Raw genomic sequence first — 12,509 nt, 5'->3', positions numbered from 1 at the left:
TCCTAACACAGCAAGCATCCTGCTACTTCAGTTGTATTACAAGAATAACAAAAGATGAAATTCTTACTCTCAGAACACCACTCCTACTGCTCTGAAGCAGTTAACACTGATTAACACCGAAAGTCCCGGACAACCCAGTGAGCCTCCCCAGTCCCAACTGCGCTCCCCACCATGGCAGCCTGCCCTCACCTCAGCTTCTCACCACTGACGGGCCAGCCTTACAGCGCCTGTGATTGGCCAGCAGCAGACGGATGCACCCTCTGATTGGTTGTGCACCTCACTGGGGAGGGTGACAGGCCCAGCTCCTACCTCTGCTCCTTCCCTAGTGTCCCTCCTGCTCCCCCACAAGCAGCACAGGTGGGGTGTCCACAGAGGTCTGGCACCCGAGTGCGATGCAGTCAGGCAGAACTAACCCTCAGTAATCACCTCATACATACAAGTAACTCTGTTCCCAGCCTGAGGATCCAAAACATGCAACTTCGCAAGACAGTGAGAGCAGGTAAGAATCTTAAAAAGCAGCCTGAACTCAAAGCTGACCACGAGAGCAGCGCTGTACAGAAAAATGTTTATTGAGAGTATTGTTGCATAAGAATTGTTCTTAAAACTGTGGCAAAAGGAACGTGTCATTATCATCTTCCTGTCACAAAATCTGGTCCATATGTCAGCACCGGTCTCTCAGCTGGTTGCTCAGTTCCTGAAGTTCAGCAATCATGTTGTCCATAGTTGTCACCTCATCAGCTATCTCCCTGTGAACTTCATTACTTGTTACATCTACAAAAAGTTGCTGCATGACAAAAAGAAATGCATTATTTTAATATATACATACAGCTTCTCTGTTTCAGCACAGAGACAATACAGGAAATACATCACCACTATCCCTCATTTGTATTTTTGGTACATGATGACACCTATCTCTCTCTCTTTAAAAAGGCCATTTTGTGGCTAATAAGCAGCATATATATATATATATATATATCTTTACATACATTCACACACACACACACACACACACACATAGACCTGAGGTCTGTGCCCCACACCTGAAGTTTTGCAAAAGGGGCTGAATCCTCCTCCTGTAGATGGTGGGTTTCTGCTCTGGCCTGACTGCCTGTGATGACTCCTGATGCCATTGAAAGTAAAGGAGTTTACTATGAAACTCAAATTAGAAGAGCATCTCACATAATGTCACTGCAGTTTACAAACTCACCTGCTGATAAATTAGGAGCTGTGAGTTTTAATGGCCATTTTTCCCAGTGTCATGTTCTGTTGCATCATTTTCTCCAAAACCTCTAATAACTATGTTTTAACATTAGACGTGAAGACGTACGTGGGTGGAGATATTAATCTGTGTTTAATTAAGTTATACAAGAGCAAACAAAACACTACAGGGTAATAAAAATAGTTTGTTCTTAAAGACCTTAAGACAATAACAGGAACACAAAGCAGCTAATTCATGAGCAATCTTAATTTTCATATGTTTACAGGGAAACCAAGAGAGAGGAACGCTAAAGACTTTTCTAAAGCCTTGAGACAGGCAAGCTCAGACTGGAGCTTTGTGCATGCTGCACCAGAACATGTTGCTGTTGCAAGGCCAGGACCTCTCACTTGACTGAAGTAACATGGAGGCTGTGTGAAGTACCGATTCAGAGAAATATGGGGGGGGGGGGGGAACACACCCCCCAAACATATGTTTCCCCTTTATTATGTAAAGAGAGAGTGATTAACACTTCATTTGACATAAAGGAAAAGCATACATTTAGAGACAAAAACAAACTAAGAAAACAAAATCGCTCTATAATACATCTGTACATCATTATATCACCAAAACATAATGGGACACTGCAGATACATATATAAACAAGAATTTACTTAAAAGGCCTGAACCAAGGTCTTCAATGTGCCTCAGAACAGTGCTGTCACTGAACAAAGGAACATCTTAAACAAAAATAGGCATGTATTCTTGCTACAAGTAGCAGAGAAACTTTTCTGACTTTCAGCCCCAAAACCTCACACTGAGAATGTGACAAAAAAGTTTGGTTCTTTCTGGCTAAGACAGCTGAAATAAATCAGGATGATAGAATTTTTTATCCCTGCCCCAGTTCAAGAGATCTAGTCAACTACATGCAGCCTGGGGAAGTTTCATGCACCATTATTCTTTGTGCCTCATGTTTCTCCACAACAGTACCCACATTTCATGCATTTACGACACAGCTCCATGACCTTTCTCCTTTTCGGAGACCCCCACCTGTCAGATCCAAATGATGCATGGGCACAAGGAGCAGAAAAGAGCCCACTACGCTATTTACCAGAAAATGCAACTCCCCAGAAGGCTCCATACAGACAGAAGCCCATTAACAACACATTTTTGAGTTGCAGCTTTCAGCAGACTGTGGGTGCATGATAGGTCTAGCACGGCACAGCAGCTGGAATGTTGGAGATGGAGATCCCAGGACAGGCGAGAAGTCCAAGAAGCAACATTGTACAAAAATTACTCTTTTGTTCCAATTGCATATCCTGACCTCAAAATTTTGAAACCTTATCTTCTAAAAGTTTCTTTCACCATTCCTTTATTCCTTATGAAATTGTAACTACTGAATCTGCTCCTAGCCCAGTTTTTTAGGTTTTCTTTTCTGTTAAAAGAAAAAAGGAAACAAACCCCAACCAACAACTCCACACTAATACTGATTTAACTGGCAACAATGTCACGCTTGGACAGGCATAAACAGCACTGAACTGTTTGTGCATAGGATCTCACAGAAGATGACTGAGTTTTTAAACCACAAAACTTTGGAAATTCAATATGACTTCATATTAAAAATAAGATGGCATCTTGGAAAGTATGCACAAACAGTGAGGTTATACCAACAGCTGTATCTCTAACATGTCAGTTTCCTCAGAAGAGTCATAAAACTCAGAGGCACCATAATCTGTCAGTAATATAGATGCTCATTTAATTAGTGCCTTCAGGAATTAATGATAAAATTTATTACTCACCTATTCTTAATATTTCAGATACTGCATGATCTTGAATAATATAAACCACCTGTACTTGTATTTATATAATTCATATCAAGTAGTTTTGTTTTCTCTACAGTCACACTCTACACACTTTTTTTTTTTTACAACCATTCTGTGAATCACAACAAAACATACATATTATGACGTTTTTTCACTACATTCCAAAGACTTTGGCATGCCAGTATCTAAAAGTGCAGTTACAGAGCCAGCTTGTGTCTGCTTATAAAACTTTCTTAGGCTTTTATGCTCAAAATTATAGGACTTCAAAGAGAGTGAGCCAAGTTTAGCACACGATGGATCAACACTTTGTAACACAAGCACACATGTTATAAAACTTATGCTCTGTAATTCACATTTACTAAATCCCACACACAGCCAGACTTGAAGACATTAAGTGTATTTTGAATGAAAACGTATTTCAGATCAGTGTTCAGTTAAACAATAACTGTATCTCGTGTTGTAAGATGAAAGGTAAAATCAGGATAATAGTGGTGCAGAAACAGACTCAGCTCTTTGGGTGTCTAGCTATGGAGGCACAACTCCAAAAACCAAACATATGATTCAAACGATGACATTTTCCAACAAATTAGTACCTGAATTGGAAGGGTATCCACCATGAAAACCTTACTGAAATATTCACTGTTCCTTTATTCTTTCTGAAATCTTAAGTCTTTTAATAAATAATTGTTTTTTAAAACACTTCAAGTGATGCAAAGTAGTTCTGATATGTTTTGGTCCTTTCTGCAGGTTCACATCCATTCTTTCTGAGCCTGCCATGCTTCCCACATGACTACTCACATAAGAATGATATTTGAAAATACTTAAGATACTTGAAATGAGTGATTTCTTCCAAACATTCAAAACTGCCCATTATTTTAAGTAAAATTCTAACTTACTCTAAAATGTCAATGCTATCTCTTAGAAAAACAGATTTATTTCAATCAAAGCCTAGCAGGAAGAAGGGAAATAAACATCTACTTAAAACCGGAATCCTTAACAGAATGGAGGTGAATGTCCATCTGATGATGCATTGAGACAGGCAGCTATTATTTCATCTATAATTGATTCAAAATGTAGAAATGGTTTATAGCAAAAGAACAAAGATTCCTAGCTTTCAAACACAACTTCCTACCTTTCAAAGATTCTTACCTTTGCTTTGGCTGACAAGCCACGTAAGTTGAGCCGAGCTGAAGAAAGTATCTGTAAAGCTTCCTGATGATTAGACTTGTTCTTGCTGCATTTTATAGCCACTAGAATCCAAACACAGGACCCCCCCCCCGCCAAGAAAAAAGCATTACCTCCATAGCAGTAGTTTATATACATCAACATTTAACTATAAATCTCGATACCTTTCATACTCAATTTTTTAATGTAATATCTCCCAGAACAAACAAAAAGAGACAGACTACTAAGCAATGTTGACAAGATAACTCTAAGCCCAACAGGTATATGTATCCTTCTTAAACACAAATATCACAGCACAGTGAATAGTCTTAGCAAGTCTAAGTTTTGTCCATCTCCTGACTGGCAAAGTCAATCAAACTTATGTGAAGATTTGAGGACTGCAGTGAACTATAGATGCATTTTCACTTGCATTAAGAAATTGCTGGACCATGAAATTACTGGATCACGTTTACTAGTCATACATTTACTGACTCACACAACAGAATTTCTGCCTCATTCCAAGTATATTTTTACATGCTCTCTGTTAGAGGACTCCCAATAGTAGGAATAAATTTAATGTGTAAAGTGTATTATTATTTTATTACAAAGCTTAATAAATATTTTATACACTCTTCATCAATAAAAAAGTTCTTTTCAGGTAGAACATACCATGTGCAATCTCTATGGCTCCTTTCACCACTTCCTTAAAAGAAGATACATCTTTCTCCCAATTGCTTGATTGAATTTCACATTTATGTGCCTTATTGAGATACTGCAGTGACTGCAAGCAAGAGAAAAAATGATCAGTATGTAAGAAAGCAAACTATGAAACTAATTTAGTTCTAAGTGTCCATGAAATTAATGCTCAATCCAGAAAATGAATGTATCTTTACTACGCTTGATTTCCTTGAGTTGGAGTAGTGTCCTTCTCTGCAACAGTAATCACCAGCTGTAACACAGATGTTCTTCACCAATACTGCATCCCAAGTATGAGAGGCATATAAAGTAACATGTGTCTAATTTTTATCTTCTAAAAATCTGTCTAGACTGATGGATGTGACCCATGTTTGCCAAGTCATCATAATTAAATGCACATGAAAAATGGAAAAATACTTGTACTCACACTTTGAACACCAATTTTGCACCTAAAAAAATTATAACTGAATACATCAAAGACTTCTTTCTGTATATGTATTCTTGGCGAAAAATGTATTTTACAGACACAGCTATTAGCTGCCATAAAGCTCTGATTCTCAGTGTGAACAGGAAAAATAAATGGAAGCAATATGGAAGGGGGGAAAAAAAGGCAGAAGAAATTAATTTTTGCTTTTGAGTTGTGTTTTCTTTTTAGAGCATCAGAAATACAAAACAAATACATGCCAGAAGTTACATGGCTTGGTTCAATGACAACTCTTTAATTACCTTTTAAAAGAATTTAAATATCATATTAAAGGAATAAAAACCTTTCAGTGCAGTACAGGTACCTGAGCACAATAAAGGCTTCCGATTGCTGAACAAAGATTAAATCTGGGGGTCGTCACCTCAGAAGCTTCCAACTTCTCTCTTCCACTGGAGCTCAAATCACACTATAGCATAGGTGACTGAACTGCTCATGCTACTGTAAATTACAGTAGAGGTGTATTAAGTCAAAGCAAAGCAAATCAATTTTTTTCATAATAACCTATGTTATAATTGGTGGAAGTTCTTGCCTCTGCTGGCCAGAACTTCCAAGAGAAGGAACAACAGTTTTTACAGCAGTCTGATTTCAGTCTGCATGTGTCTTAAGTCATTGCAGCAAAATAGGGGGGGGTTTGCTGACAGATGTTGGAGAGGCGAAAGAATTCAAAGTCTAACGGGTTGTTTGTTTGCACTTCTGGAACCTGGATTTATCCTGGAAGGAAACAGTTATGAGCTGGGAAAAGTTCAAGTAACAGAAGGGTTTCCTAGCCTGAGTACGGATCAGCAGGAAAATTGAATGTTGGAAAGATTCCTCGGTGGGAAGGGGTGGACAGGACTGCGTTCAGCATAGGAAAGAAGGAAGTACTGAATGAGGTGGCAGGTCAGATATGTAAAATTGTAAGAGTAAATATATACAAAGCTAAAGAAAAGAAACCAGGCTTTCAAACCCAATACTTCAATAGTTTTACACTCCTAACTTGCTAACCCTGTCTAATTCAATTCACAAAGCACTGTTATGAATTGTAACTATATTCTAGTAATTCATGGCATCAGACATGGCAGCAGAACAGAAAGACAAAAAATCCCAGCAATCAATCCACCTTTTACAATAGCCAGACATAAAAGGTTATTCTTTCAAATGCAATGCTAGGAAAAAAAAAAAAAAGGTTAAATATAATTAAATTTGCACTAAATAAGTTACTACTTTATGGAATAAAAGTAAAACCCTACCTTTGTAAGGGCGTATATGACGCTGTGATAGATCTGTTGCCATATATTTGTCTTACAATGCCAAAATATAGTAAAAAATAACCTGGTGTAGTGGAAGGTGACCCAGCGCATGGCAGGGGGGGTGCAACTAGATGATCTTTAAGGTTCCTTCCAATCCAAACTATTCTGTGATTCATTCTATGAGACAATGTCCTTTCAGAATTCACTGGCCTTTTGCATAATGACCACGGGTGGAAAACTGCAATGATACATCTGGAATTTTTCTATGGATAGTTATATCCACTTAATATCTGACTGACACATGATGGTGCCTGTGGCAGTGAAGCAAATAAATGTTGTTTTTAAAATTTTTAATTTATAATAGCAGAAAAGCCACCAGCGATTAGCTAACTTATTGCAAATTAATTTTACACTGTAAATGAATGTGCTGTGGCTACAGGCAATTTTACACTTTCATGATCTATATCTGTCATACCACGATATTGGGATACACATGTAAGCATATCTTAAGTATTTATAAGCATCATTCCATTTTGCAGGCCAAGCTAGGCCGTAAGCGAGCCCCATAACCAGTCTGATTAGGAAAACACAGACAAAGTCCTGTCTCCTCTACAAATTAAAACCATGTTTTTAACTGGGTTAGTAAAAAATACTGTGATGTAACCAGATTCTGAAACGATTACATTTACAGTATAGACAGGACCTCTGCTACTTTGCATGTCTGAGTAAGAATTTGAGGATATATTACAGGATATTGCAGTGTCTGTATTTCTGAATTCCTAATAGGCCAAATCTCTTTTATTGTTTAGCAGTAAAGAAAAATAGGGAAGGAAGAAAGGGAGGAATTGGAGGTATAAAGGACACTGTCAATGACTAAACAAGGCATTTCACAGGGCAGAGCATAAAGAGGAAAGCAATGAGCAAGGCCCTAAAAATTTTAACTCCACAGACATACGAGTTGTAGCCCCAACCATCTGCCTGAGATGCTTGACATCAAGTGACAAGCAGTCCTCCAGATTGACATTTTTGCCCAGGCCATTAGGAAAAATACTGAATGCTGACCTTGTATATTGTCAGCTTCAGTGAAGATCTGATAACCCATAAATAATTTTTGCAGTGCAAAATGCAAGACCATTTGAATTTTGGAAATTTAACATCAAATGCGAAGCACACTGCAGCATAAAACAAAGTAAGCACTTCAAGCAGCACAGAGTGATTATTTTGGAAATGCAGTCAACTTGATTACCTGGGAAGTGATAGGAACAAGAGATGGAAGTTAATGTAGCAAAACTAGAGATGGATAAAGAGAAACCAATGGTTCCATAGATTAGGAATTAAATAGCATTCTTTACTTCAATTTTAAGCTAAGTAAGGACAAAGTACTTTTACTCTGGGAACTCTAAATGCATTTTTTCTTGCTGATTGCAAAGAAGAATTGTCCTGGTTTAAGCCCAGTCAGCCATGCAGCTCGCCTGCTCGCTCCCTGCCCTTCCTCCCCCTGACCCCACTCCTGGTGGGATGGGGAGGAGAATGGAAAGAATGTAACTCCCACAGGCTGAGATAAGAGCAGCCCAGTAACTAAGGTATAACACAAACCACTGCTGCTACCACCAATAAAAATAATGATAAGGGAAATAACAAGGGAAGAGAATACAACCTCTCACCACCTGCTGACCAATACCCAGCCCAACCCCAGCAGTGATCTAACCCTTCTGGGTAACTGCCCCCAGTTTACCTCCTGGGCATGACGTGCTGTGGTGTGGAATACCTCTTTGGCTAGTTTGGGTCAGGTGTTCTGTCTCTGCTTCCTCCCGGCTTCCCCTCCTCCCTGGCAGAGCATGAGACTCAGAAAGTCCTAACTAAAGAAAGTCCTAGACTAAACATGACTTAGCAACAACTAAAAGCATCGGTGTTATCAGCACTGTTCCCAGGCTGAAATCAAAACCACAGCACTGCACCAACTACTAAGGAGAAAAATGACTGCTACTGCTGAACCCAGGACAAGAATATAGATGGCTTATGATGCCACTGGATCATGCTATTAAGATCCACTTCTTCCAGGAACTGAAATAACTTGGTTTTAGTATCACAGATTCTGATTTAAAAAATAATGAGCACCACTATTAAATAGAAACATTAGATTGCTGCCGAGAAAATTTTCAGAATACAAATCCAAGACAAAGCATATATGCTGTCACATGATGTTTTAAAAAGAAACACTGATAAAAGAGAAAGATTTTTCTAAAATCCATAAAGCCTGATGTAAAACATCTTGCTCCTGTCAGATAACAAAAATGCGTGCTGCAGTAACCTGAAAAACGGAAAATAAGCGTGAAGAAAAACTAAAACCAAAACATGTCTGGAACAAGACCACATCTTACTATAGCCCTAGTTAGTTAGCCAACAGAATGTTTATACCGTAAGTGTGTATCTATAAAAACATACACCTCACAACACATTTACCTTTTCAATATCTTCACCACTATCATTCTGTCCATTTCCGTAAAGTCGGGCATAAAGTCTCCAGATCTCCCCATCATTTGTCACTCGTGAAGTCACTCTGCCAAAGAGCTCTTGCAATTTCCCCTTTAATCCACTGGCTACTTCTCCAGCGCGATCTGCCATATCATCCACTACTGCTCTGACCAGAATAGCCAGCACCTTAAGAAGAAAAAAAGGAAAATAACAATAAAAATGGCAACAGGAAAGTTGTTTTTTTTTTAACTCAAATAACCATCAGTATATATAATATCTGTAATATTTCATGTCTGTTAATGATCCAGTAAAATAAAAATATAGTACCATATGACAATACAATATTTATTAAGAAATGCATTACTAGGGGTATAATTCAATTAATTTAAACCTAACCTTTAAGATTTTAAAGTTTGTGAAGAGGCCAAAGAGCTAAAACAAAAATTTGGGTTACCATGACAGGTTAGAATGGAACAGGAAAAAGAACAGAATAGGAAATTGTGGCAGTATCCTAAGTTTAATCAAACTTATAAGCACCCATTTAACAGCCATGCTTCCTGAGTCACTGGCTACAGAATGTGGGATCTGACCTGCAGAAATGCTGAGCATGTGTGATAGTGAGCTAAATGGAAGCTGGGCTTTGCAAGTATAAAATCCTACAAAATACCAAGTGTCCCTGAAAAAGACCTGAGTCTTTGTGTCCCAGAATGAACACTGAAAATCAGTTTTGCCATGCCTCAGCTCCTTCTCAATAAGATGAGACAGCAAATGTAAATTAAGATATTGGATCATATGGTGAATTAGAAGGAAATAATTCCCCAAAAAGCTGTGAATTCTTAAGTGACAGCTACCTGTCACACAGGTGTGGTGTGTGAGATGCAGAAACTGGGGAAGAAACAAGATATGAACAAAATAGAATTGTCATAAGGCTTGCAGTTAACATAGGCCAACAAAAGGTATAAAAACACCTTCATGTTGTAGTTCCTAACTCATGAGGCTACAATTTGGCAGCTTTAATGTTTCAACACTTTTGTCCATGTGATACTTACAATGTAATCACATTAATAGCAACAGTAGTATCAAGACAGTAATTAAAACCTATTTCAATTATGATGTGCGAGTAGCCCAAACCACACAGGTATATCACTACTCTAGTAAAAGCAGGACAGCAGTGCACCCTCCTAAATCAAGACATGGTTTACTGACAGAAAGTAATGCAAAAATTACGACAGTATCAAAGTATATTATAATAAAAACATATCCAGTTTAATATTTGTGATGTCATTTTCCTAAAGCAATTTTCTTCTGTACAATGACTCAATTAAAATACATCCCAGTAATTAAGTACTGAGTTTTATCAGATATAGGAAATCTTTGACAAAACCCAAATAAATCAAAATGGCTGGTGATGTTATGAAATAAATCTATGCAACAGAAAATGTGAAAAAAATGTGCATCTCCTTGGTATCTTTTCAGACTCAATTGAGTCATTTTATAGAAGAAAAGTTGTTTCAAGTATGAAATCACAGTAGCATCTGAACATCAGCTCAACAGCTCTCCCCAAATTGTAAAATGATACAACAAACTGGCTGTTCTTTCTTTTAAAACATTCAGATTTTCACTTATGATAATAGAAAACATGATCAACTATTAATAGTCCAAAAGTTCTAAAATTCATATTACATTTGTGATTTGGAATCTAGAAACTAAACCCTATCATTAAACCAATCAGGTCTTCTATAAGGATTTGCTAGAAAAACATGAGCAAGTATTGATGTTTCCATTAGTACAGCATTGCAATAAGAAATAGAGAAGAGGTATAAAAAGCAGCATTAAACTATGTTCTCTTTTGAAAAGGAACTAGAACTGGTTCTGCGGATTGTATGACATCTCAATCAATTTCACAGTTTAACAAAATGGTCATTCAGGTCCAGAAAGTTAGCTCACATGAATATCATGTACAGTTATAAAGAATTTTAAAGACAATGATGTTTTGTTTGCACATGGAAAATAAATAAATAAATAAATGTTTCCCCAGACAGTAGGATTTAGCAGTTGAAAAATTACCCATATTCCCACAGAGTTCAGGCTTGGTTTACACTTTCATCTTTATAATCTATCTCCTTTTTTGTAATTCATCATGTAAGCTTTAACACTACAACAGTTAAAATAAAACTAGTGTGAAGGCCTGGATTAAAGGGTCCATTAAACAGTAATGAATCGTTAATACTACTTTAGCTGTGCCTAGTTGTTAAATAAAGCTATTTCAAGCTGCAAGTGTATTATGCTGATCTTCAAAAAGTATTAGCAGCGTAACAAGAACCTTCCGTTTAGACAGTTGTCTTAAGTGTTAAACTTTAATTCCTATCTTTGTGAGATTTTAAACTGCCATACATACTAAACTACTACAGCAATGCTCTGCTGCCCAGGATCCCCCACAAGGATTTTTTAAATGCTTCTTCTACTGAACTGGGCTCCATATGACCACTGTGCTGAGTTTGTGTTTAGCATGACATCACACAATCTACTTTCCTCTTCCTTCACTTTTGTGAATAATGTGTACTGACTGAAAACTCAGCAAAAGAAACCATGGGACAAAACCTCAGAAACAAACCAAATCGTTTTAAAACTCTGTGATGTCTATCAGTTAATCTCATTCCACAACTGTTCTCCAAACAGCTATTTTCATATGAAAATTCAGTTGGTGAAAATATTCACTAATACTAATCAAACTTGACAACGTTCAAGTAAGAACAGAACTCTCAGATACCAGATCCAAAATGACATTATCTGCAGTTTATGAGCTTTCCCTATGCTCCTCCCAAATTAAAGCTTTATAATAAGACAATTGTCATTACGAAGCTTCTTAAAAGAAGAGCTCCATAAATTAGTAATTCCTTACCTCACTCCTCAAAATCCCCTTGGAACATGCTCTTGAAGCCTTTTATTAGAAACAGTCTGGCAATACGGACAGCTAAAACACGGATATTTGATGGAAAGGGTAACAAAAATCTTTGCTAGATTCTCAAGAACACAGAACTGCAGAAAAGAGTCATTTGTCCATACTTTTGATTGAATGTTTTTTGACAGCACAGGATGAAGATCTGGTTTCCGAAAGCCATGTAGCAAAACAGCTTTTCCATTCACAAAGTAAGTTTATTGTTTACAGAACTGCAACTTTCCAAGTAAAAAAACATTGCTTGTCTCCACAAGCATGCATGTGGTGCAAAGTAGTATGAAATTTTTCAGGTATATTTATCATCTCACACTAATTCAGAGGTTAAAGTGATGATTACAACAGGTAGGGCTTTCTCCTTGGGTCCTTTTTAGTGACTGATTTACTAGCTGAAACTAGAGACAATTTAGTGAGCTTTCGTTTTTTTAGTTACATAAATCTGTATTAAAGGTTTTAAGGTATAATTTCTCTAGGATTCATGATCATT

General features: G+C 37.3%; 1 protein-coding gene across 1 annotated transcript in view; it reads right to left on the bottom strand.

The window, feature by feature from the left end:
• Window positions 1-551: 551 nt before the first annotated feature.
• Window positions 552-12,509, bottom strand: part of TTC27 (tetratricopeptide repeat domain 27) — a 117,186-nt gene continuing 105,228 nt past the window's right edge. Inside the window, exons 17-20 of the mRNA XM_062629564.1 lie at window positions 9,055-9,252; window positions 4,852-4,963; window positions 4,168-4,268; window positions 552-784 (exon numbers count right to left, since the gene is read on the bottom strand). Coding sequence (XP_062485548.1) covers window positions 662-784; window positions 4,168-4,268; window positions 4,852-4,963; window positions 9,055-9,252 — 534 coding nt within the window. The 3' untranslated portion in view covers window positions 552-661. The remainder of the gene's footprint in view (window positions 785-4,167; window positions 4,269-4,851; window positions 4,964-9,054; window positions 9,253-12,509) is intronic.

Source organism: Pezoporus occidentalis, unplaced genomic scaffold, assembly GCF_034315485.1.
Source record: "Pezoporus occidentalis ecotype Australia unplaced genomic scaffold, CSIRO_AGI_Poc_V1 ctg34, whole genome shotgun sequence".
NCBI lineage: Eukaryota > Metazoa > Chordata > Aves > Psittaciformes > Psittacidae > Pezoporus > Pezoporus occidentalis.
The sequence above is the reverse complement of the archived record's forward strand: the minus strand, read 5'-3'. Positions and strand labels throughout refer to the sequence as shown.